A 27,570-nucleotide genomic window follows, 5' to 3' on the forward strand; every position below is an offset into this window, starting at 1 on the left:
TCATCATTTAACCATACAGTAAAGCTGCATGCTCTCGGGAAAATTACTGCTGTAGTTTCCCCTTGCTTTCAGCCGTTCGCAGTACCAGAACAGCAAGGCTATTTTGGTTATTGTTACAAGGCCAGATCAGTCAATCATCCGGACTGTTGCCCCTGCAACTACTGAAAAGGCTGCTGCCCCTCTTCAGGAACCACACGTTTGTCTGGCCTCTCAACAGATAACCCTCCGTTGTGGTTGCACCTACGGTACGGCTATTTGTATCGTTGAGGCACGCAAGCCTCCCCACCAACGGCAAGGTCCATGGTTCATGGGGAAATTTCCTTAAACTAATGAAATGTTGGAAAACAGAATGCATTTATCTCGGTAACGCATGGCTTAGTCTTGTCGTTGAAGTTTTAAATGATCTGTTGCACTCTGGTGGTCAAGGCATGAAATAAAACAGATGCCAAATGGAAGCTGGGAGGTCGCACCATCGCTGCTGTCTGGAGTGACGCAGAAACGTGGTGTAGCTGAAACACGAAAAATTTATAACCGAACCCGCACGATTGTGCGGGCCAGAGCGGAAAGGGATAAGTGGTCATCCCCCAACACATCGTGCTCATTGTCCTCAACCTTTGACAGTTTGCTATTTTCTAATAGCATGTTTTTTTACCACTTACATTCTAATTTATGTTTGCTGTCTGAGTTATTGGCAGTTTTAGCAAATGAAGCGCGGTCTGTCGATCGAATTTTACTTTTTATCCATTGCAGCAATATCGCGAAGGACATTTAATCTTTAGTCCAGGACCTCCATTGTCTTTATGATGTATTTTATGGCCCTTTGTCCAAGAGAAAGTACCTTTTTCTTTAGCTGTTTTCTGTTGATTAGGCTTAACGTGTAGTCATTTTTAATTCATTTTTTGTTATCGTGTTCTATGATTCTGACATGGACGTGTATAACCTTTGTTGTTTTTTCACCTTAAAACAAAATATTAAAGGAAAAGTAGATGTTAGGCTGACATTCATTGAAAGAATCTAAAGCAAGTGTAATTCATCCGTGAAGAAAGTGACTTGCTAAACACTTCTTCGACCATTTCTTGAGTACTGCTGATCAGCTTGGGACTCTTACCAGGTTGGATTAGTAGAATAGATAAAGATCCAGTGAAAATTGATGTTGTTTCATTGGTATGAGAACATTATGAAGATGTTTAACAAACTCCAATGGCAGGTACTACAAGAAAGGCATGTGCATCGCGGAAACATTAACTATTGAACATCCAAGAGTACATTGCAGGAAGTTGAGCAGCATATTACTTCCACCCACATACGTCTCTTGAAATGACCACAATGAAGAAATTTGGAGAAATTAGAGCTAATAAGTGGGTTTACAGGCAGTTGTTCTTCCCATCCACCATTAACTAGTATAACATTTATCTTCAACTTTTGTAGTCCTGTCATCCTCAGTTGCATATAATATTACGGCATGTTGATAATTTCTACTTTTGGGCCATCTAATTACAACTGATGGATCACAATTTTCATGCCATACGCATTTCACCTTTATTCTTTGCAAGGCATCTTCAGTGGCGTGGAATATATACATATTTTTACTCAGTTCTGGTGGTTGGCTTTTCTATCGTGTAATAATATTTTTTAAATTCTGCTCACAGATTCTGTGGATGATGTTCTGTATGTGTGTTTTTGTCCCTTTTTTGTCACTGTTCTTTGTCTTATTATTGCTATTTGACTTCTTGTTTTCCACACTCCACAGCACTAGGAATTGGTTTGTGTTGCTAACTGTTAAATGTTATTGCCAACTTGTGAGTGTAATTTTTGAGATACCTGTGAAGTGTGTGTGTGCATGTGAACATTAGAGGAGAAGGCATATATATATATGTAAGTGTAATAGGGAGCCTGTACTGATGTGTGTGTGCTCATTTATCCCATGTTTGTTTTCAGCAATGGCTTTCTGAGTGTTGAAGTTTTCTTGCATTTGTGTAAGGTATTTGTCATGGTTGTTCATTCTGATTATTTTCATATTTTGTTCCATGTTTGTAGGATGGTGGTATGGTGTTTTAAGTGTGTTGCAAATGTGGAATGGTTTGTTTCATACTTCCAACACCTGATGTATCCTTTGTACAGTGTTTTAAAATTCCTGCCAGTTGTGCCTGTGTATATTGCATCACAACGTTGACATTCAAGTTTGTATATTCCTGATCCCTGGAATTTGTCCCTCTTGGTTGGCTTAAGTTTGATTGGAGGATTCTTCACAGTTTTATATGCTGTTTGGAAGCCCTGTTTCTTTAATATGTTTGCAACTCCATGTGTTAATTTATGCATGTAAGTTATAGTGTACCATTGGCTTCTTTTCTGTGTGATGTCATTGTGTATGTGTGTTGAATGTGTTTGTGAGTTAGTATGTATTCTGGAATTGTTGTTTTGTTTTGTATTTGTGTTTTTATTTTTAATTGAGTCTGTGTACTACATGTGTGTCTTATCCATTGTTCCTAGCTATTTATATGATTGTACTCATTTCTGTTTCATAGTTTCTCTTGTTGAGTGGGATACTGTTTAATCTGTGTAACATACGTCTTAGTGTTGCGAGCTTCTGGTTGTGGGGATGATTAGATGTGGAATGTATTATTGTGTCTGTGGCTGTAAGTTTTTTGAAGACGTTAAGTGTATGTTTGCCATTTTCTTTTATTATTGCTATGTCAAAAAAAAATATTTGATTTTCTTTTTCTTTTTCGAGTGCGAATTTTATGCTCTAGTGTGCTTTGTTGATTTCAGAGTGGAGTTCATCTTTTTTTCAGTTGGTTCATCTACCAGACAAATATCATCATCCGTATGTCTGTACCAATACATGATTTGAAGTCTTTCATCAGTGGTTATCTTTTCAAATATCTGATTTTCTAGTTGACTGATTAAAATGTTTGCTAATGTTTGTGATATTGGGGATCCCATGGGCAGTTCATTACTTTGCAGAAAGTATTCATTCTTGAACTGGACGTATCAACATACCATAATAATATAAGGTTTTTGTATAAGAAGAAGTGTCTAAAGATATTTTATGAGAAATCAAAATGCTGGCTGTAAAATGGCCTTTACAAACAAGAAAATGGGGGAAAATGTGGGTAAATGTCAAACAAAATGGTTTATGTTGGTTCAAGAGATTTAAATGCTGTTTCACTGATAAACGTGCATTTCAGATGTGTAATACCGTGTTAAAATTGTGTCTCATATATTAAATAGATATGAACTAAAGTAGACGGATTCCGGGAGGTATTACATTTTTTCCACATAATCTTAATATGTGTGTTGTTTACTTTTACTAGATGTCGCTGTGAAAATAATGAATGGACATGTTGGTTAAATTAAAATATTTATCCTTGTGTACAGTATAAGTTATGATTCCCATGTATCCCTACCCAGCTTGTTTTTTGCATTAAAAGTTTACGTCAAATCTACATCTACGTAAACACTCAGCAACCCACCATACAGTGCATATCAGAGGGTACCCTGTACCACTACCAGTTATTTCCTTTCCTGTTCCAAATATGCCTCTGCATGAGCCCTAATTTCTCCTATCTTATCTTCGTAGTCCTGAGGCGAAATGAATGTTGGTCGAAGTAGAATTGTTCTGCAGTCGGTCTCAAATGCCAGTTTTCTAAATTTTCTCAATATTGTTCATCGAAAAGATCATCATCTCCTCTCCATAGATTCCCATTTGGGTTCTTGAAGAATCCCCGGTATACTTGCATCTTATTTGAACCTAATGGTAACAAATCTAGTAGCCCTTCTTCAAACTGTTTCAATAGTTTCCTTTAATCGGACATGGTGCAGATGCCAAATACACTAGCAGTACTCAAGAATAGGTCACACAGCATCCTGTATGTGTTTCTCAAAATTCTTCCAATAAACCAAAGTATACCTCTCGCCTTCCCTATCACAATCCTTACATGCTCTCTTATTTCAATTACTTTGCAATGTTGTGCCCAGATATGTGTCAGGCAGGACACTACTACTTTATTTGAACATTACAGGTTCGTTTTTCCTACTCATTCACATTAACTTACTTTTTCTATGTTTAGAGCTAGCTGACATTCACCAATCCAGTAGTAAATTTTGTCCTACAGTCACTCAATTTCAACACTTTGCCATACACCACAGCATTGTCAGCAAACAGCCACAATTGCCATCCACTTTGTCTGCCAGATCATATATTTACACAGAAAACAGTACCAGTCCTATCAAGCTTCCCTGGGGCACAGTGTAGGGTAGGCTAATCATATATTTAAAGGGTAGTTGGAGATTTGATTTTTATTACATAAAATGTAAGAGCCCAAAACTTTATTGATATGAACAAATAATATTTTGATTTTCAATTTACAGTGAATATAAGTAGTAACTGTTATAGTAAGTGACAGTGTTAATGGCCTCTGGCTCTGCAGCTCACAAGGAATACTGCGTTGTCATCTCAGTTCAAAGTGCAGAGACAGCTGCAGTAGCAGACGTTTAACCCCCCACGGTCTGGTTCATCGTGTATTAAAAACCATTTTGTCATAAACGTACTACATGTACCTAATAAGTATGAGAGAGACATTACAGAGAATGTGTATTCAATCTTTCCCAGCCTTAACGACATGCAGAGAAACCAGTGATAAAGATTCTTGCACTGTTCAATGGATTCTATAATAAACTGCACCTTAAAGAACAGATTACAGCTTTAGTTGCCTCTTACTATATTAACAAAACAACCAATTAATCAGTTTTAAAATATCCATAGCAGGATGAACAGCATTTTAAAGGAATGTTGTTATATTCAGAATAGCGAAATAAGTAAAACAGAATTTCTATTGAAGTACAGGTTACGCTCTGAACTGTTATCTACTGCAAGAAAGCTGGATAAGAAAGTAAATGACTCATGAAAATTACAAAATATATTCACATTCCATTCATATAGCTCTTTATTCGGATGTTTCAACATTACTGCCTTCAGAATTGGAGTTGCTGGATGGGGGTGACAGGGTGTTGATGTCTGTCTGTTTCATGGGTCGGTCTTTCAATGTCAGCTTCTTTAAATGTAGTATTTTTATCTGCCACATATCTTTTCACCTGTGCTGAGACCAGTTCTATTTGATTATAATGACAATGATATGGAGGTACTAGTATCGTCCTGTGACAATGTTGCAGAGCTATGGAATAAATTTCTTATTTTTTGCCACTGCCTTTTGAAATCTTAATGAGCTCCAACAGCTCGGCTCTTGTGTTTCAATATATTGTATTTTATTACTCTACAGCTATGAAAGACTATCACACTTTATTGTTTGCAGTGGGATTTGTGATAATGAATGCAGACACAAACAATGGGTTGAACTTTGAACAAAGGCTGGGATTCAAACCTGAGTCTTTTGCTCATTAGGCAGACATGATAACTGTAGATATAGTTGAGACTTAATATGTCTGTGGAACATGTAATTTCATAATATTTGTATATAACCTATGCATGAGGTGCAGGCAGGATTATCCCCATTTTGTTCAGTGCTAAGGTGCTCTTCCAGTGCTGGAGAACCTCTGCAGTACTTATAAGAGCTAAGAAGGGGAACGTCAAGATTGGCTGAGGCATGGATTGTAGTTTATAGTAGGGTGTGTGACGTACTGGGGTGATCTACACGGCTGAGTTCGCTGTAGTTCCAGGGTGGTGCAGGGGTTGGCGAATCTGCCTAGTGAGCAGGAGAGCTGGGTGTGAGTCCCTGCCTTGGACAGGCACAACAGAAAAACTGCTGTAAAAAAAAAAAAAAAAAAAAAAACGCAAGCGCGCGCGCGCGCGCGCGCGCGCGCAAGCAAGCAAATGTATACATACATACATGCATGCATGCACAACTCCCTCACTCTATTACTGTCTTTGGTCTCAGGAACAGTCATGTATGTGAGATGAGCTTGCATGAATGAATGTGTGTGTTAAGGCCTTTAGGTTGGAAGCTCACGCGTATAGCAGTCTTTTTGTTGTGCCTGTTTGCAAACAACTAGGTACTGTGAACTTCCTGAAAATCTTTAAAGGAAGTTGTCAATAAATGAGTGGCGGATATCCAAGAAATTGTTGCTTCTTAATGCACATTGCTTGTTAAGCGTCTTATCTGTGGCTTTTTTCAGGTGAGCATAAATGTCCATAAATTATCCCTTCTTCATTTTATGAAGGATTAAAAGGTTGTTTTTGATACTGTGTACCTTTTGCATATCTTGTATACAGTGAGCTGCTAATACCCATGTTTTTTGCTTTTAATTCTGTGTGTTCATTATATTGCATTTCGAACTTTCTCAATTTGCCTGATATTGCTCGCTTTAGTCAGAGCAATGAATTTGATATATGCCACTGTTCTGGTACACTTCATGTATTGTGTTAATGTGGTGTATTAAAAGATGTAAAAGTGACACTTGAATTTTTTGCTACGGGTCACATAGTCTTTGAGATCTGGCCATTGAAAGGAAATGAAACAAATTATTGTATGTAGTACACCATTTTGTGTCAATCGATTCTTTGTAGATTTTGTCATCCAGCCATGGAGAAACTAAGATATTAGTCTTACTTAAATTCATGATTACGGAAATCATTGTGGACCAAACCATAGCTTCCTGAAGGATGTTTTAGTCTAATAGTGTGTTCATGGTCCCTATAGCAGTGACACTTAGGGTGTTTTAATATATTCTCAGATTGCTTACCCAATATTGGCTCCTGGAACACTAATCATTTGTTCACTCTACGATTTGAGGTTTACGTGAACGTGAGACATAGACATTGTAGAAACTTAATCGGTATATTGTATTAATAAACTCGCTATACTGTTAAATAGTCTTCATGCTTATGCCATCAAAACTGAACTGTGTAAATTAGAGACAAAGCTGCAACTAATGCCTCCTCAGTTGTATTATACAGCTGCTGTGTATCTGCAATTAGCAGCTTAATATTTACAGGATTACAGTGGTATCCATCAAAGAAAATATTTTTACATGTATGTGCCAAGTCCTCTTTGTACTACATTATTACTTTTCATACACTTTTATAGCAAACACTGCTACTTGCCATGTAGCTATCAGAAATTTTAAGTCTCTGAATGTAGATATTTAGGCAGTTTGTACAAAGAGCCAGCCTTCTACTCTGGGGGCGAATCTGCCGGGGTCCCGACACATCCATTGTAGTTTCATGATAAGACGTACCGGGAACAGACCTGCCAACGGCTGTTAGTTTGCATACAGAAAGTCTTTTTACAAATTGTGTCGGCCCTGAAAAGGGCCTTTTTTGTAGCTAGGACATTGTTTACTTAAAGCAGGTGCTCGAACTGGCGACCCTCTCACATGGCACGAGCTTCATAACACCGAACGGTGTTTTGCCGAACTCTTTCAAAGATTCCTGGCATTGCCCTGATGTGATTGGTGGCATGTTGAATGCGATCCATTAATTCCTCTTCATTTCTAGGTGGTTCAGGTCCAGGTGGGCGAACTAGAACCTTGAACAAGCCCCACAGGAAAAAGTCCGTTGGCTTGAGGTCTGGTGAACCTGGGGGCCATGTTCTATGAGCACCTCTGCCAATTACCCGGCCTTCAAAGAGTTCATTTAAATATCCACACACAGCACAACTGTTATGCTGCAACGACGTGTAGCCTTATCTCCAGGGGAACATCTTCCAGCAGGCTGGGTAAAGTTTCTTGTAAAAAGTGGAGGTAATTTGCCCCAGTAAGTTGAGGAGGTAGATGGACTGGCCCAATCAGATAGTCATCCCCCTTGCCAAGTAATGATTTTGAGTGTTGTATAGGCCATCCAAACGGAAGGTGCACTCATCGATAAACAACACAGTGGTGGGGAAGTTGGCATCTTGTGCAACACGTCGCAAAAACCACCGGCAAAACCCTAGCCTGTGTTCATAGTCTGACACAGGATTTAGGTCTTGGACAGGGTGGAAACTTATTAGATGCTGGCTGTCGTGTCTCAAAACCTCCCAGTCTAACTTATAAGTGACCCCCATGTCGTGTCCAACCACTCGAGTACCTGTCGTGTTAGAGTTCTTGCAGCATCACCATGATATTCCGCTAATGAGCATGTTTCGCAAAGTCGCTAGTGAAATGCTGTAAATGTTTACGGGTGTGGGTTGTGTCTTGCTGGGTACTGTTCCTCATACAACTGTCGAGCTCCATGTGCATTACTGTCAGCTAGTCCGTAAACAAAAACCATATCTCGTTCTTCAAATGAATACTGTGCTGCCATGCTTACTGTATGACTAAATCGCAGGTGACATATGTATGCTCCGAAGTGAAGCTTACGTGTGAATGCCTCTGACATGAGGTGGACACACATAGCAAGACCTATTTGGCACATGTACGTATCACGTTGGGGCAGCGATGGGGCGAGGGACATTTGTATGTGTGAACTGACAACTGTAGCACTGCCCGTCAACCGACTAATGGCAGCAGGGCAATCCCACGGCCAATCGGAGCGTGTGGAACCAAGTTTCCGTAGTTTCAAAATGGTGTGTTGTCAACCTACACAACATTAGTAATTTTAGTTCCTACTGGCACCGGCTATCCAGGTTTAAAATTCTGTGACACAATTTTTCTCCACCAGGTATATTACGGAGTGAATTTAAGAATTTCAAAAAGACCTCCAGGAGAGATAAGTTTATGTTTATCACACAGTATTGTTACTGCTGAACACAGAATATTTGTGTTAATATAACTTGTTAATGACTGGTGTAATTTCTAAGAAAATTATTATGGTAATCGTATAGATCTCATATTTCAGTTGAAAATGACAGTAGTCACAATTGAGCATGGTTATGTTGCAAATACAGTATTAGCACCATTAATTTGACATTGTGATATGTGGTGCACTATTTCTTTGGACTTCTGAAATGTGAGAGGTGGTAAATAAGTGTCTCGAGCTGCATTTCTGTTGAATAACAGGTGCATCCTCCCAGTGCTTGCATCGTATGCTGTCAGCTTGGAATGTTTAAGGCTTTACAAGTTCATTGTCTCGACCGTACCAGTGACAGAGGTGGAGAATTTTACTGCTCTGCTGAGGATGAAGAACTTGCAGGAACTTACAATGACGGCCATAGAGCCATTTCCTGGCACAGTCGTTCTGGCATTTAGGTAAGTTCTATGGTGAACTCTCACATTTTTTTAAATTAATGCTTAGTCTTCTGGGAATATGACTGGTTAACATTGCTAGGGCCAGTCTTGCATACAGATTCAGACTGTCTTGTAGTTTCAATAACCCTGCATTTAAAGTTTCCAAATTACGTTCAGAAAAAGTCAACAATAGAGGGAAACATAACCCATTCGAATAATTATGTAAAATTTATCTTGCTGATGATTTTTCTTTGAAATATAAACCAAATATGTCATAACTTGACACGAATAAAACCAATATTGTTAGAACAATCTACACGTGTTTTAGACATCTCGTACCACACCACTAATTCATTTTTAGCAGATTGGGTATGCATACTACGTACTGCGAATTTTAAAATTTTCCAAGTGAATTGAACGTTTAGACAAATTTCGGGCTTGCAGCTGGTTTTTGTTGAATACATCCCACGATATTTCAACTGGGCACCTGCCAGTCATTCTGATGTTAGCCATCGACGACCACCAAAAACATCATCCATTCCAAAATACATAGCATGCTGTGGGTATTCTGCACATGTGTAAAGTTGACAAACAGATCACACTACGTGAGGGCAGTGCCCTCAGTAACAGAACTGCAGAACTCGGCTGTCCTCTGCATTACTGTTGGCTGTGGCTGTTGGCACACCCTGTTGTCTTCAGTTAGAGGAAGTCGTGGCGATGGTAGGCCTCTGTACACTGTACAGCTGATAGCCACTATCGTGGGTCATCAGATTTTCCACCAAGCATATTTCCAGGAGAACTGCACTACAAAATCTACAAGAGAACCCTCATGTAGTACTAAAGGCTGACTAATGTAATGCACAGCCGTTTTGTTAACTCAGAGTGTATGATGATAAGAAGTATGGTCTGCTTAGTGACTCTGCCTGTAGGATGATTGTTCACGACACTGCAGGATGTGTGCAGGGGAAAACTTCTGCACTCTAGAATTCCTCCTCCTTACCTCAAAGAACATTAAGGGGCTATATAGCCTTCGCAGTATGGATCAAGAAACTCTTCTTTCACATCCAGTAGCAAGCAGGACTCATCCATCTGATTTAGCCTACCATATAGCTACTTTACTGAGACAGTTGGTGGGCAAATGCTTACATCACATCACAACTCAGCTGCCTTTATCAACAGACTAGCAGCTCTTCGTCGAAGCACTTTAGATTGTTTGGTTAGCTTTGATGTGGAATCACACTTTTACAAAGGATTCTTTGGCACTAATTGGTAATAAGTTTTAGGTGGACATCACTGCACTGTTTTGGCATTCCCCTTTCTCAATGTATTTTATGTTCGACGCAAAACATTTTGAACAAATTGATGGTGTCGCGATGGGCAGCTCTCTCCGTCTCCATCAGGGGCCAACATTTTTATGGAGGATTTCAAGGAGAGAGTACTTGAATCAGCTGCCCTTAAACCTTTATAGTTATGTATACAACATTTTCGTTGTGTGACCTCGTGGAGAAGGGAAGTTAATGGAATTTCTGAATCACCTTAACTCCATTCATAACAACATTCCATTCACTATGGAAATAGAAAGATGGTTGTCTGCCTTTCTTGGATATCTCAGTTAATTGGGAGAACGATGGCTCTCTGGGGGCATTCAGTTTATCATAAGCCCACTCATACGGAATTACATTTACATGTGTTGAGTTGTCATGACCTGTTGCGAGCTATGTTTGTGGTAAAAACACTTCCACACAAAGCTCACACAGTCTCAAATGAAGATAGTTCTCCTAAAGAGCTCGCCCACCTGAATGCAGTGTTCAGGAGAAATGGATATTAGCAAGGCACTATCAGCTAAACAAAGAACCAGGAAGTGGGTAAAGAGAAGACATGCCAGTATACTCTTCAGCTTTCCTTTCTTTCATGATCAACATTTCATTTCCAATAGCAAGATACCTGTGTAAATTTTGAATGGTGTGTGAATGTGGACTACTGCCCACCATTTAAGATTGCAGTCCTTCTGGGATCAGTGAAGGACAGTTTGTTATTTTGAAAGGTCAGAATGTACAGAACACCTTACCAGTGTGGTTGGCTTGCATAGATCAGACCACACGCACCAAGACAGAATGCTGTACTGAACATAAATCCATCTGTCACCTTTTGCAAACAAACAAGCGCACTATTCGTGAATATTGTAATTCTACTGGGCATTCAATGAAGTGTGATGAAACATTGATTTTAAATACAGCAACATCTTTCGGGACACCATTATTAAAGAATCTGGAAATACACATGGTGGAAAATCAGGTGAACAGTGATAGCAGCTACCAATTGGACAGTGCACGGAACCCTATCATCTCCACGACTTGCTCTAACCGAAGACGACTGAGTGTGCCGACAGCAGTGCATGGCAATGCAGAGGACAGCTGAGTTCTGTGATTCCACCAGAGAGGGTGCTGCTGTTCGGTAGTGTGGTCAATATATCAACTTGATTTTGAAGTATGCACTGCATGCTATAGATTGCAAAATGGAGGACATCTTTGTCAGTCTCCGATGTCTCGCCTGAGGATAACTGGCAGGTGCCCAGTTGAAATATCGTGAGATGTATTGGACGATTGGGTGCAAGCTCAAAATTTGTTTGAATGTACTACTTATTGTTTCAAAAGAAGTACTGTGTGGTAAGTACTACCTAGTTACCATAGAGGTAGGATTGGGTGTGAGGGTGAGAAAGCGATGGTAATGCTTGATATCTAGGCTGTGTTACACGACTGCCATGTTGCGCAGATAGTGTCAGAGTGCATTAGATGGGGTATGTGTGCAGACTGTCATGGCTGAGCTGAGTAAGGGTGCAGGAGGAGGAGGATAACGAGAGGGCACAGGATGAGATGTACAGAGAAAGGGAGGGGGGGAATGGTCATATGGAGAGAGAGGGGGGGGTGAGTTGGGGATGGAGTTAGGGGTATGGGGGAGGGAGAGAGGAGGGGGTGAGTTGGGGATGGATGGGGGGGGGGGATGGTATGGAGAGAGAAGGGGCAGAAGGGATGGATAGAGAGAAGAGGGGGATGGGATGTGTGCAATATATGTGCTGTGTGTGTACACAGGCAAAGGCTACTAATGAAATGTAATCTACTGATCCAAGGTTATAGTTGATCAACAGCTACACACATTCTCTGACAACTCAATTTTTATGTGGTTTTTGTCTTGAATTGTAAAACAGTATTAAAAATATATTCATATTTAGACATGTAGTTTTCTCTATCACATCAACTTGCCCAAAAACTGGCACTCAACCAATTACATGCTGTTTTTGAATAATGCCCTACCTAAGATCCAGTTTACGTGATGACCACAGATTGTGCCACTTGTATGAATAGAGTTGCACGCAAATTGTTTCATGTATTCTGTAGACACAACATCACCAGTGTACAATTCGGTTTCACCATTTTGAGAGTGCTGTAGTTGTCGGTAGAACGAAAGTTCTGCAGCTTTACAAGGTGTGGTGGAGTTAGCGCTTTTTTGCATGAAAACGCTGCACTAGACAAAGGATAAAAAATAAGAAAGGCCTTCTGGTTTGTGACTGGGTTAAGAAAAGCCATCAGCTCAGTTGTTTGGCTACCTTGTTGAAACAAATTATAGTGGATGGCCATAGAAGTTATTTTAATCATAAAAAAGTCAGCTTTAGAGATTTCTGTAGCCTTTTATCCTGTCAATTATTTTCCTTAAAAAGAATTGTCCAGCTGAAACCATGGAATTTTAGTCTTTTTGACGTGGGCTGTTGTGCAGACAGATGTTTTACTCACCTGTATATTTCGTAATTTATTTGTATATGAACTCCTAAATGAATGAATCTTGCTCTGCAGTTGAGATATTGTCGACCCACCCAAGTTCAGATTGTGTATGATCGCCTTGTGCGCGGCAACACATCACTGTTTGTTTTTGTAGTCAGCATCATTGAAATCTTCCAAACACCTATGCATAGCATAGATACTCAAAAGTGAAACTTTCCTCTGTTCCCCACTTCATATAGTTCATTCACACTATACCGACACACCTAACCTCAATACTCCTGCAACTATTGTCAAAGTTGGAACGAGCTAAAAGTGTTTAGTAGCCTGTTGAACAAATTTGTGCCACACATCCGTGTACCCAGTACACTGTTTTCTAATATACTCTCCAAAAACTGCAAATGTGAGGGCTATTTTTGAAATACTTGATTTAAAAAATGTATATTTTATTGCTGTTGTTGTTGTGGTCTTCAGTCCAGAGACTGGTTTGATGCAGCTCTCTGTGCTACTCTATCCTGTGCAAGCTTCTTCATCTCCTAGTACCTATTGCAACAAACATGCTTCTGAATCTGCTTAGTGTGCTCATCTCTTGGTCTCCCTCCACACTGCCCTTCAATACTAAATTGGTGATCCCTTGATGCCTCAGAACATGTCTTACCAACCAATCCTTTCTTCTATTCAATACCTCCTCATTAGTTATGTGATCTACCCATCTAATCTTCAGCATTCATCTGTAGCACCACATTTCGAAAGCTTCTATTCTCTTCTTGTCCAAACTGTTTTTCGTCCATGTTTCACTTCCATACATGGCCACACTCCATACTTTCAGAAACAACTTCTTGACACTTAAATCTATACTCGATGTTAACAAATTTCTCTTCTTCAGAAACAGTTTACTGCTAACAAATTCAAAAACAATTAAAGCTATTAATTAACAAAGAATTATTGACATTTTGTATTGTTTCTGAGTGACTGAATATCAATCTTAGTGTTTGGAAGTACATCTTTTATGTTTAATTTACAAAAAAAGATTGATGAAACTTATACTCAATGATAATTTACACTAATGTATTTTAAATTGGTAATTTTATATCTGAATTCATTCTAAAATTATTACTGTTATTCTGACAAGGATGTTGAATTATTCTTTACAATTCTGCATAAATAATACTACAGATAAATATTTTATTATTCCTGAAAATTTGTAAGAATTTATTTGAACTATTAGTGCCTTAATTTACAAGCAGGTATTAATATAGCATAAAATGTTATAAGAACTGGTATTACCACAAAATAACTGTATATCATACAGAAATCGTTCAAGTATCATTCAGTATGGCGAAATGAAGCATGTTTTGGCATTAAATTAATATAAAAAAAATACACATGGTAAATTATTGTTCACTGGACAAGAATGGTGCATTCAGATACTACCCAACATTGGCACTTACACTACAAGATCTAGTCATCAGTGTCCGTATGTTGGTGGAGAAATACTGGAAGAAAGGTACTGATATGATCTGATGTTTCTTGATATCGAAGCTGTATATGTCAGTATGAAAAGAGGAAAGGTCTGTGGCCCATGAGAAAGGGAATAAATCTGGAAAGTTTGGTGAGGAAGACTCAAATGTTATCTGAGCACAGTATTAGCTGTGTGTGATTTGGCAGAGGTCATTCATCCTGAGTTCAGATTGAAAGAGGTGCCCGGCAAAGTTGAGAGCTGTGTCACTGCAAATTACTTCAGACATAGATAATGTAATGAAGAACATTTAGAATCTCTGTACAGAGATGAATGCCTTGGATGATGATGATGATGATGATGATGATGATGATGATGATGATGATGATGATGATGTAGTCTGGGGAGAGAGATTGCTGGAAGCACAGTTGAGCCTGGACTAATAAATGGATGGATGAATTTCCGGAATACAGGGCAGAAAGTAGGTGCCTATTGGAAATTGCTAATATTTTGCAAAGTAATTGGGTTTTGTAATTAGTACATGATTTACTCTGATAAACAAAATGGTACCCATTTGTTTTACAGTGTGAGGTCGCTGTAAGCACCAGCGGTTTATAGCAGTTTCTGCAATTTGTTGGCAGAATTATAAAAAAGATTTCTTGTTGTGTATTGGGAACATCTTTCTTTCTTCGCCTGTGCTCACAGAGAGCAGTCGCAGAGTGAGAGATCAGGGTTCTGCACTGGCCACTCATTGTGTCTGCCGAGTCCCAACTGATCTCAGAAAATGATAGTTGAGCTCAGCTATTTCTGGTTCCTCCAGCTTAAGCTTAAAGCACTTTTAATTAAAGAGAAATTTACCCAAGATATGTTTCACTTTTATTTACAAAACATCTTGTGTGTTTATTCTGCAAATTGGACACACTTGTTTGTATTTGGTTATTTTAGATTGAAGACAGAATTTTTGTGTGTAAAGTTTATGTGCCATTTACTTCATTTCAGTATACACCTGGTAGTTTTTGCCTTTGACAATCCTCTCGACCTATGCAAAAGCAAACAGACATAAACTCTGTAATACTGTGCTGCGAGAACACACATGAGAACATACAACTTCTGTTCGATCTCCATAAGTGAAGTGAAGTGTAAATAACACAATTTGTAGAATAAGTACAGAAGACATATTATAAATAAAAGCAAAACACGTCTGATTTAAAACTCCCTTTAATAAGTGAAGATTGATTTGAACAAGTGCTGTGAAAGGTGACCACACAAACAAATGTACAATCTTGGAGCTATTTGTGTATACTGATTGTAAATGTGATGCTGTTGTTGAACATGTACACAGGCAGCCAAACTTAATTTTCTTGCACAGCACATTAACAGTCTGAGCTCACTGTGTTGTGAAGAAGGAATAGAAGAATAATTTGTTTTGATGTACCGAACTACTGTGTTACCGTGTGATAATATTGCATTTTCTGAACCGTGGCTTGTGGAGGATCTTTCACCTAGTAATGAGAATTTGGCAGTTTACAGATCCCTCATGTGAAACACAGCGTCATCACTCCAGATTATATTAGAAAACAGCTCTGAGGAGTCTCTGAACTGTCCTAATGTGATTTTCCCATACTCAGTGAGACAGTCACAACCTTCTGCAGACAGATCTTGACAGCAGTGCGGCTGCCATGAACAAAATTTCAATTCCTTTTTAATGACATTTTGGATTGAGTGTCGTGTCAGACCATTTGAACGAGCTGATTGGCGTTTTTGAGGATCTTCGGGTGAACATTTCCTGCACTGGTCTGATGACAATTTCTTACAACATCCACCACACATGCTTTAGCCATCAGTTTTGTATGACATTTCCTGACTGTTCTCGTATACAGAGCAGTGTGAAGCTCATGCACAGCCTGCCACTCTCTCTGTATCACAAGCAAGGAATGCCACATTTCATACGGAGCGACCATCAGAGGAGGCAATGACCATCAGAGTGCACTCGTGCACTGACAGACATCTATCTCCCATTGCAAAGAAATGTTTTAAATAAATATAATAATATATATTAAAGTTATTAAATATTTACAATAGGCACCTACAGCCTGACCACAATTTACAATCTTGTCAAGTGAAGGTAAAACAGTAGTAATAGCAGGGTAAAGTGAGGGGTGACCAGCATACATTAAGACAGATAATGAGAAATGTGGAAATATTTACCTGTCCTGTAAGTATAATTTCTCTACATAGTCCAGCCATGAATGAGGTTGCAAAAATAGTTCAGAGGAGCTCACATTGCCACTAACATGTCAGACCACTTTTATGGGATGCCAAGAAAAGTAATATCAGTGATGGACAACTACTACTTCAATCCAGTCGTAAGATATGCTGTAGAAACTAGTACCATCACAAAGAGTGACTCATTGTGACTGGAGCCATTCGAAATGTTCTTGAGATCCCCAATACATAAAATACGTCAAAATAAGAAATCAATTTGGGAGAGAAGGGGCTGACATTCAGACAGTTTTATTAGCGTCAATCAGAAAGTTTATGCTTGGGTGGCCTGGACAGCCTTTGCAGATGGAGACAACAAGGGAAGCTTGAGTAAATGTGGGGGTAGGGGGGAGGTTAGAAAGGGTATGGCCGATAGGAAGACTGAGAAAAAGCTGAATGTATGTTATAAAGGTGGACAGTCGGCAGTCTGGACAGTGTCATAAGCAATAACATTTATCTTGAAGGCAAAATATGCAGAAGTTTTGTACACAGCACCTGGGAAACTAGCATTAAATGATATCATTATCTTCTGAAAGAATTTATAAAACACTTTCTTAACCCAGATGTATTCTTGGCTTTATTCAGCAACATCTACAAGACCTCATCATCTCTGTAGAAAATTTTGATCATTTAGTTGTTCGTTTGCTTATTCAGGTGGCTGACCAAAATCTTGCTTTTCAGTGTAAGTGTGCACTGCACCAGTTTACACGCAGTAGTTGTTTTTTGTCGTCGTCGTCGTTTTCAGTCCTGAGACTGGTTTGATGCAGCTCTCCGTGCAACTCTATCCTGTGCAAGCTTCTTCATCTCCCAGTATCTACTGCAGCCTACATCCTTCTGAATCTGCTTAGTGTATTCATCTCTTGGTCTCCCTCTACGATTTTTACCCTCCACGCTGCCCTCCAATACTAAAGTGGTGATCTCTTGATGCCTCAGAACATGTCCTACCAACCGATCCCTTCTTCTGGTCAAGTTGTGCAACAAACTCCTCTTCTCCCCAATTCTATTCAATACCTCCTCTTAGTTATGTGATCTACCCATCTAATCTTCAGCATTCTTCTGAAGCACCACATTTCGAAAGCTTCTATTCTCTTCTTGTTTTAACTATTTATCGTCCATGTTTCACTTCCATACATGGCTACACTCCATACAAATACTTTCAGAAACGACTTCTTGACACTTAAATCTATACTCTATGTTAACAAATTTCTCTTCTTCAGAAACGCTTTCCTTGCCATTGCCAGTCTACATTTTATATCCTCTCTACTTCGGCCATCATCAATTATTTTGCTCCCCAAAAAGCAAAACTCCTTAACTACTTTAAGTGTCTCATTTCCTAATCTAATTCCCTCAGCATCACCCGACTTAATTCGGCTACATTACATTATCCTCGTTTTGCTTTTGTTGATGTAAGTCTTATATCCTCCTTTCAAGACACTGTCCATTCCGTTCAACTGCTCTTCAAAGTCCTTTGCTGTCTCTGACAGAATTAAAATGTCATTGGTGAACCTCAACGTTCTTATTTCTTTTCGATGGACTTCAATACCTTCACCGAATTTTTCTTTTGTTTCCTTTACTGCTTGCTCAATATACAGATTGAATAACATCGGGGAGAGGCTACAACTCTGTCTCACTCCCTTCCCAACCGCTGCTTCCCTTTCATGCCCCTCGACTCTTATAACTGCCATCTGGTTTCTGTACAAATTGTAAATAGCCTTTTACTCCCTGTATTTTACCCCTGCCACCTTTAGAATGTGAAAGAGAGTATTCCATTCAACATTGTCAAAAACTTTCTCTAAGTCTGCAAATGTTAGAAATGTAAGTTTGCCTTTCCTTAATCTATTTTCTAAAGTAAGTCGTAGGGTCAGTATTGCCTCACGTGTTCCAACATTTCTGCGGAATCCAAACTGATCTTCGCCGAGGTTGGCTTCTACCAGTTTTTCCATTCGTCTGTAAAGAATTCGTGTTAGTATTTTGCAGCCGTGACTTATTAAACTGATAGTTCAGTAATTTTTACACCTGTCAACACCTGCTTTCTTTGGGATTGGAATTATTATATTCTTCTTGAAGTCTGAGGTTATTTCGCCTGTCTCATACATCTTGCTCACCAGATGGAAGAGTTTTGTCAGGACTGGCTCTCCCTAGGCTGTCAGTAGTTCTAAAGGAGTGCTGTCTACTCCCGGAGCCTTGTTTCGACTCGGGTCTTTCAGTGCTCTGTCAAACTTTTCACGCAGTGTCGTATCTCCCATTTCATCTTCATCTACATCCTCTTCCATTTCCATAATATTGTCCTCAAGTACATCGCCCTTGTCTAGACCCTTTATATACTCCTTCCACCTTTCTGCTTTCCGTGGCTCTCTTTTCTCCAAAGGTCTCTTTAATTTTCCTGTAGGCAGTATCTATCTTACCCCTAGTGAGATAAGCCTCTACATCCTTAAATTTGTCCTCTAGCCATCCCTGCTTAGCCATTTTGCACTTCCTGTCGATCTTATTTTTGAGACGTTGGTATTCCTTTTTGCCTGCTTCATTTACTGCGTTTTTATATTTTCTCCTTTCATCAATTAAATTCAATATTTCTTCTGTTACCCAAGGATTTCTACTAGCCTTTGTCTTTTTACCTACTTGATACTCTGCTGCCTTCACTACTTTATCCCTCAGAGCTACCCATTCTTCTTCTACTGTATTTCTTTCCCCCATTCCTGTCAATTGTTCCCTTATGCTCTCCCTGAAACTCGGTACAACCTCTGGTTTAGTCAGTTTATCTAGGTCCCATCTCATTAAATTCCCACCTTTTAGCAGTTTCTTCAGTTTTAATTTACAGTTCATAACCAATAGATTGTGGTCAGAGTCCACATCTGCCCCTGGAAATGTCCTACAATTTAAAACCTGCTTCCTAAATCTCTGTCTTACAATTATATAATCTATCTGATACCTTTTAGTATCTCCAGGATTCTTCCATGTATACAACCTTCTTTTATGATTCTTGAGCCATGTGTTAGCTATGATTAAGTTATGCTCTGTGCAAAATTCTACCAAACAGCTTCCTCTTTCATTTCTCTCCCCCAATGCATATTCACCCACTATGTTTCCTTCTCTCCCTTTTCCTACTCTCTAACTCCAGTCACCCATGACTATTAAATTTTCGTCTCCCTTCACTATCTGAATAATTACTTTTATCTCATCATACATTTCATCACTTCCTTCATCATCTGCAGAGCTGGTTGGCATATAAACTTGTAGTACTGTAGTACGCATGGGCTTCGTGTCTATCTTGGCCACAATAATGCGTTCACTATGCTGTTGGTAGTAGTTTACCCGCACTCCTATTTTTTTTATTCATTATTAAACCTACTCCTGCATTACCCCTATTTGATATTGTATTTATAACCCTGTATTCACCTGACCAAAAGTCTTGTTCCTCCTGCCACCGAACTTCACTAATTCCCACTATATCTAACTTCAACCTATCCATTTCCCTTTTTAAATTTTCTAACCTACCTGCCCGATTAAGGGATCTGATATTCCACACTCCAATCCATAGAACACCAGTTTTCTTTCTCCTGATAATGACGTCCTCCTGAGTAGTCCCCGCCCGGAGATCCGAATGGGGGACTATTTTACCTCCAGAATATTTTACCCAAGCGGACGCCATCATCATTTAACCATACAGTAAAGCTCAAGCCCTCGGGAAAATTACGTCTGTAGTTTCCCCTTGCTTTCAGCCATTCGCAGCACCAGCACAGCAAGGCCATTTTGGTTAGTGTTGCAAGGCCAGATCAGTCAATCATCCAGACTGTTGCCCCTGCAACTACTGAATAGGCTGCTGCCCCTCTTCAGGAACCACACGTTTGTCTGGCCTCTCAACAGATACCCCTCCATTGTGGTTGCACCTACAGTATGGCCATCTGTATCGTTGAGGCACGCAAGCCTCCCCACCAACGGCAAGGTCCATGGTTCATGGTTATACGCAGAGTGCCCAAAAATATGTTTGATTGCTCATAACTTCAAAATTAATTGACGGACATGTCTCACTTTCAGCGAATGTGTAGCTTAAAAGCTACACTGAAGAAGTCAGTGTGACACAAAGTGTAAGGCAATAAGAACAACTTCTCCGTTGTATGTAAAATATTGTTGTAATGTGGATCACATCATGCTGTGTAATGAAGATCTGAGATTTGTTTAAGTATGATGACATAAACAGAGCTGTCCACACCAACCACATCCTCAACAGACATAAACGGCTTGTGAAAATGGATAAAGTCTGAAACTAGTCAACCAGCAAATAAACAGCAGCTTTAGTGTTAAAATGTCTTTTCTTCAATGATGTAAGATGGTCACACATTACTTTTTCCCCTTCCCTTTGTGACTCAGGTTTATACTTCAATCAACCAAACTGGTTTAAGCTCGTTTGGTGTATCAGCATCTTACTTTTGTGGGGCTGTCTTTGTTATTCTCAAATCTTTCACAAAACTATCAGTTTACCTGTTTCTCATTTCTACGTTTTCCTGTATCATATACCTTAGTTACTTGAAACTTCACACTGTTTTCAGTTATTCCCCATTCAGTATAATGTATACTGTATGTTCGTCCTTTTTTGTTTGACCACTAGCTGACCTTATTTGGATTAAATTTTGGGCTGTCACTTTTCAATCATATACTTGCTTTTGTAATTCCTCCTCAGCGGCCTCCCATAGCGTCAAATCGGCAGCAAGAAAAGTATTTCTTGAAGTTTTCCTGGCAGAAACAATATTTAGTCATCTTTTTGGCATGTGTTCAGGACAGAAATATTTATTTTGGTATTTCAGCTAATAGCCATTATGTAGGGACAGGAAACCATGAAATTGCCGGTTTCTAATGAAATAAAGTGAAATCGCGGATTTTTACGAGAAATTGCGAAATTTATAAGTTCACTATACAAAAATGTTATAAATCTGAGGATGGTAATTTACTATATTCATAACTAAGAGTTATTGAATGTTAAAACTGCAGCATTTGGACTTCTGAGACTTCTGACTACCTCAAGGCTGAGGTTTATGTACAATCTCAAATGACGGTGCATTTTCCATGTAACAAACTTTGATGTGACGACAAAAATGACACCAAAATAGGCAAAAAATAACACTGAATAAGACTAAAAAAAATCACAGAATTTGACAAAAAATACCAATTTGACAAAATAATATCAACATTGGCAAAAAAACACCAAATTTAGCAAGAAGACAACAATGAATTTGGCAAAAGAATTAGTCCGACTTGGCAAGGAGGACAACACTGGAAGTGGCGAAAAGGTCGTCATTGGAAGTGGCCACAAAATGAAATGATTTTTTTCTTGTACCTAACCATATGATGGTCAGTGACATACAGCATTGCATCAAGTGATTTTAATTCAGCCAACAATTGACTTTGAAGGTGGTTGTACGGTTATAAGCAGAAATAGCAGAAGAAATTTTTTTGTCCCAAATGCACTCTAGAAAGATGTTGGAATATCGGCAGCATGCACTGCTGTCGTCCTGCCACTTGCCTTATTGTCAAACAACTCTACGAGAAGTAGCAGAGATTGAGCACATTCTTGTTTCATATCGTTTCCCTCTGTCAGATATCCTGTTCTCTCATTTCCCATTCTCACGCAATTTACACTCGTCTGGTACAAGCCTACTATCCATGAGTATTTAAAGTAAATATAGTGCTTTCTCAATGACTATAATTGAATTTCAGCTTATTGAGTTAGACTTGTCTGCTCCTAATTTCTGCCCTAAAGGGGCAGTAAAAATCAGTCACCTTGGAAACTATATATTTATTTGTTTCTTTCAGGGACGGAGGGCTGCAGAAACTGAAAGTGCTGGATCTACGAAGTTCAAAAAATCTGTATAATGAATCAGTTATTGCCTTCTACCGTGCTTGCCCTGTTTTACGGGAACTCAATCTGAGTTTTGTCAGTATGCTGTCTGATGATGCCTTCCTTGAGATCTACCATCTGGAACATCTTGAAAAGTAAGCTATGTTTTTGACTTTGTTATGTAATGCAAAAAATAGCAGCTGATTTCGTAATGAAACATTGAATGGTGGAGCAGCAGGCTCCAAACGACTGTCATAAGTCAGTCAAACTTGGTGTGGTTGAAGATACAGTTCAGGGTCAGTAAAGTGAGCTTCATGTCATGACTTTTAATGACTCCAATACCAATCTAGAATGCCTTTCTTTGAGCTTATTAATACTTGCAATAGGGCTGGAGGGGTCTCTCTCTTTGTGTGGGTAACTTTCAAGAAACTGTCTTAAAGAAACGAGTGTTTCACCGTTTAGCCTGTCTGATACTATTGAGTGACAATATTTTTCCAAGCACACGATACATATTTCAGTGAAGAATGAATTTGTTGTTTTTGCAAGCAAGTGAGATATGAAGGTGGAAATGCACATCGATTTCATGTTTTATTATTATTGTAGACATCAGTTTAGATCACAAAAATAAATTAACAGTTTTTTTTGATACACTGAAACACGAATAAATGATTTACCAAGTTACTGATCTTGTGAATTTTCAAGGGCTACAGTAAAAACAATCAGAATTAACACCACTCAGATTACAGTTGGGGAAACCGCTTGTAGGTGAGGCTGAAATCTATCGCCTGGCTGAATGGTATCATAGTCTGCCATAGTAGCACGTCATAGCTGCAAGCGGAATGCCCATATACTCGCATCCTGAGCCTGCCCAGTCATTACTGGACAGTCCAAAGAATAACTGGTGTGGTGAAGATTTGTTACCAAAACTTCACCTGGCTGTGGAGAGGGCCACATTCACTGTCAAACAGAAGTGATTCCCGGCATGTGACCACCTAGCCTTAAAATGATCAGCTGACGAGTTCACAGAACTTGTCAGGCGGAGATGCCATCTGCTCATTGCTCACAGTGACTGTGCCAGACACAGGTGTAATGCAGGCTGTTGATATACTTAAAAAATATTGGGAATCTGATATTTCAATATTTAAAAAAGTATCATTATCAGCCCACGATATATCGAAAAGAAATTGTCGATGTATCTACAACCAAAATATTGACACACCAGCCGAGACCCAATTGGCTGCACATTGTAAATACGTTGCTAGTTTTAGAGCTGTATATTTAATATTGATTTATTATTCGATATTCTGTACATCAACAAGCCAGCTTATTCTCCTCAGAGCAGGAATTGAAAGGAGAACAATGCACATTCTTGCATGGCGATAATCACTTTTCTAACGGTGGTAACTGCGGGTAAGTGGCACAGTAAAAGGTGTCTGATGGGCCTGTTATTCGGTTTCATCACATATCGGATTTGTCAACACCATGTCGACTTCCCTGTTTTCTCATTTCTGCAAACACCAGTGACCTAGCAGTTAGTGTCAAAATTGTGTGGTGAAGTTAAACACTGAAGTTTCTGTTGGGAGCACTGAGCATCAATTACATCAGCATTTCCCCTTACATGTCTCCACCCACTGCAGAGATTTTAGATTTTTGTTCATCAGTTTCAACAGCTGTTTTTGAAGAATGCCAATGTGAAGAAATAGCACACTAGTTGCATTAAAAATTACTTTTTAATGTAACAGGTTGCCTGTTTCTTCACATAAAATATCTTGTTATTCCATTCACTCTCTAGTGGAGTTGGACTTCTTCTTTGTGTCAACAACTAAATAGTGCTTCACACAGTCAAAGAGAGAGACTGGACGTGGTGAAAACTCAAAAAGTAGTAAGACTCTTTCACATTGAAAGTAAAATTATGTTCTACTACAATTTCAAAAGAACAACTTCAAATATTTATTGAAAATTGTGAAAAAATGTAATATAAAATAAAAATATCGGCAGAATGAGATTTGCACTCTGCAGTGGAGTGTGCACTGATATGAAACTTCCTGGCAGATTAAAACTGTGTGCAGGGGCGAGACTCGAACTCAGGACCTTTGCCTTTCGTGGGCAGTGAACTCGATATTGCCATTTCGATATCAATATATTGGTGAAAAGATATATACTGATATTCTTTGGAAAAAAAATAAAAATTGGAATACTGATTTTGTGTCGACAGGACTAGTGTAATCAGGTATATTGTTAGTACAGAAGCGTCCATTAGTATGTCCAATGGAGTGGCAAGGATGTTTAATTTTATCTTGTGCAAAAGGTACCAGAACTGAGTGTGAAAGCCATAAATCACAATAATGTGTTCTGGGCTATTGTGGTGTGGTCAAATGGATTTAACATTTAAACCCAACATTTTCTCCCCATATGTGGTGGACGTTTTCAAGGGGGATTATAGCTCCTTTGAGTGTCCGATTCACACCCTGGCTTGCTACTGACTGCAGCAAAATTCTGTTTACGTGTGCTCGCGCGTAGTAGTGTGACGTCACATTTTGAATACCTGGGTGCAGTCGGCTACTTTCGATAGCTGTCATCCACGGCTGCTATCATCCCGTAGTGTGAGAATGGTACACATCTTCATGAGCACTGGGATTCAAATGTCATTCAATTTAATGGTCAAAAAAATGAATAGAAGAGCACAAGGGAAATTGCAGAATAGGGCAGATTGACAGAGAAGGTGGTGCAAAACATGCTTTGCAGCCAGGAGACCACCACATTCATTTTGATAGGACTCAAGTGCTGGTAGCCACAAGTGAACACTGTGAAAGGATATACAGAGGCCATAGCAATTACCAACACCCCAGAAAGGATATACAGAGGCCATAGCAATTACCAACACCCCAGGAATTTCAGAAGGTACAATTGTGACATTTCCAGTTGTGAAAGTCTACATTTTGCAAAGAGGCACAGATGTATGTAGCACATGTGAAACCAAATTAAGAAATAAATCCTCTGACTATGAGAATAAGAACAAATGTCTCCTAAATGCTGCAATAGACATAACAACAAGCTGTGTAACAACAGACATGGAAACTGTGAGCTGTATGACAAATATGCGGAGTGAATTACAGAATAAGGGAGGCTTTACTTCCACTCTCCACAAAGTAAACACTAAAATGTTGAATAGCGTAAAATTTTCAGTTTATATGTCGGTGAACTTGAGGAAAACAGTATGGAACCAAAAATACCTGACAGTCGAAATATATGCATTCCAGATGCATTAGTAGCTGAAAAACTGACAAATTACACATAAAATAGCAGTAATGTGACACCAGAAATAAGGAAACTGGCTGTGTTTTAAGTGTTTATCAGTTACAAATACGGTTTTCAAAGGAAAATGCAAGTGAAAGACCAAAATAATGATATGTAGTTTAGCTGACAGACAGGAAAAATGGAGGAGTTAACTTATGCAAGAGACTTTTAGATTCTTTACATCAGTAGCAATGAAACTAGATCATACAAAATGTAGAAAGGAAAACATAAAAACATTCACAGTAGATCACTCTGGCGGTAGTAAGAGTTTTGAATTAAACTTATAATCTTTTAAAAATTGTTAAGAAAGATGCACACAAGACTTTAGAGATTGTATTGAATGAAATTAAATCATTCACAAATTCATACACTGTCTTCCATAAATTGTGACAGGGAGAGCCTTTCGGGCTGTAGAGTGAGTCAAGCTGTACACTAACAGGCAGCGGGAACCACGGCTGTATACCGTATTTACTCAAATCCAAGCCGCACTTCTTTTTCTGGTTTTTGTAATCCAAAAAACCGCCTGCGGCGTAGAATCGAGTGCAGAGTAATCGGAAGTTATGAAAAATGTTGGTAGGTGCCGCCACAACTAACTTATGCCATTGAATATATGTAGCACTACAGAGGCATGCTTTGCAGGCACAAAGATAAATACTGGCATCAAAACCTGTGCATCAGTAAATAAATTAAAAAAAAAAAAAGTGGAAGATGAGCTTTTTTCTCCGCCTCGAGTTTCGACCACTGCATTTTCATACATTATCCAATGAAGTAAGTACAAATTCCGTATTGTTCATCTTCGAATGTAGCAGCATTTCAATGTACTATGAAAATCCGACTGGCAAGACTGTTTCTATGTAGTACAAATTCCGTATTGTTCATCTTCGAATGTAGCAGCATTTCAATGTACTATGAAAATCCGACTGGCAAGACTGTTTCTATGTTCTGAATTTTTTCCTACCTGTGATAAGAGATGGTTGCTAATAGGAACTTTTATGAATTGTGAATCACATGCAGTATTTCCTTCACCACAAGAATAATACGAATATAAACATTTTGCCATGTATTCCTTCGTGTTTGCTGCTATCTCATTTAAGTCCTGTCTGCCTAATAAACTATGAAACTAGAAGAAACGCAGAAGAATATATGTCTCGTGTCATGTTTATATTCATATTACTCTTATGCCTAATAGTGATACAGTCAGAAATGAAGCACGGCAACTGACTAGATTTTTAAATCTAAGATGACTCTAATTTCTGTGCAGAATTTGATGTACTAAGGAAGTGGCCACAATGATTTTCAAACGGAGAAAAATTTCTGCCTAACTCTCGTTCAGAACATGGTCTATCATACGCATTCTATTATTTGGTTCTTGTTGATCATTATCAAAGAAAGCAGCAGTGTAAGTAACAACAAATAGCAGTCTCTTGCCATTGTTTCGCTAATGAAATGATTCCTTTTTTTTTTTAATTGTAAGCGGCGGTAGCGCGCACAAAAGCAAGCCATGCCGCGAGCGGCGACAGGCCGTAAACGCGCACTATCAGAATGCGACAAACCATGCATGACACAGTACAGTAATGCATTTTCAGCATAGAGTGACATAAACACATATAACAAAGAAAACGGCACTTATCAGATCAAAGCCTTTTCTCTCTCCTTGAATTTAGAGTCTCAAATTTCAGGTGTGGCTTAGGTTCGAGGAAATACGGCACTGCTGCGAGGTATACTGACAAACTGTAGCTAGTGATAGTTTGAGGAGGCATTCAGTAAGTAATGCAACACTTTTTTTCCCTCAAAGCAGTTTGGTTTTATTCAGGATTCCAGTACACCATATTTTGCACTATTTT

The 27,570-nt window shown here is 39.0% G+C and overlaps 1 protein-coding gene across 1 annotated transcript in view; it reads left to right on the plus strand.

Annotated features, from left to right (window-relative positions):
* Positions 1–27,570, plus strand: part of LOC126109803 (uncharacterized) — a 73,309-nt gene that overhangs the window by 31,934 nt on the left and 13,805 nt on the right. The window contains exons 5-6 of the mRNA XM_049914863.1: positions 8,935–9,123; positions 22,405–22,584. Coding sequence (XP_049770820.1) covers positions 8,935–9,123; positions 22,405–22,584 — 369 coding nt within the window. The remainder of the gene's footprint in view (positions 1–8,934; positions 9,124–22,404; positions 22,585–27,570) is intronic.

This window comes from Schistocerca cancellata, chromosome 12, assembly GCF_023864275.1.
Source record: "Schistocerca cancellata isolate TAMUIC-IGC-003103 chromosome 12, iqSchCanc2.1, whole genome shotgun sequence".
Lineage (NCBI taxonomy): Eukaryota > Metazoa > Arthropoda > Insecta > Orthoptera > Acrididae > Schistocerca > Schistocerca cancellata.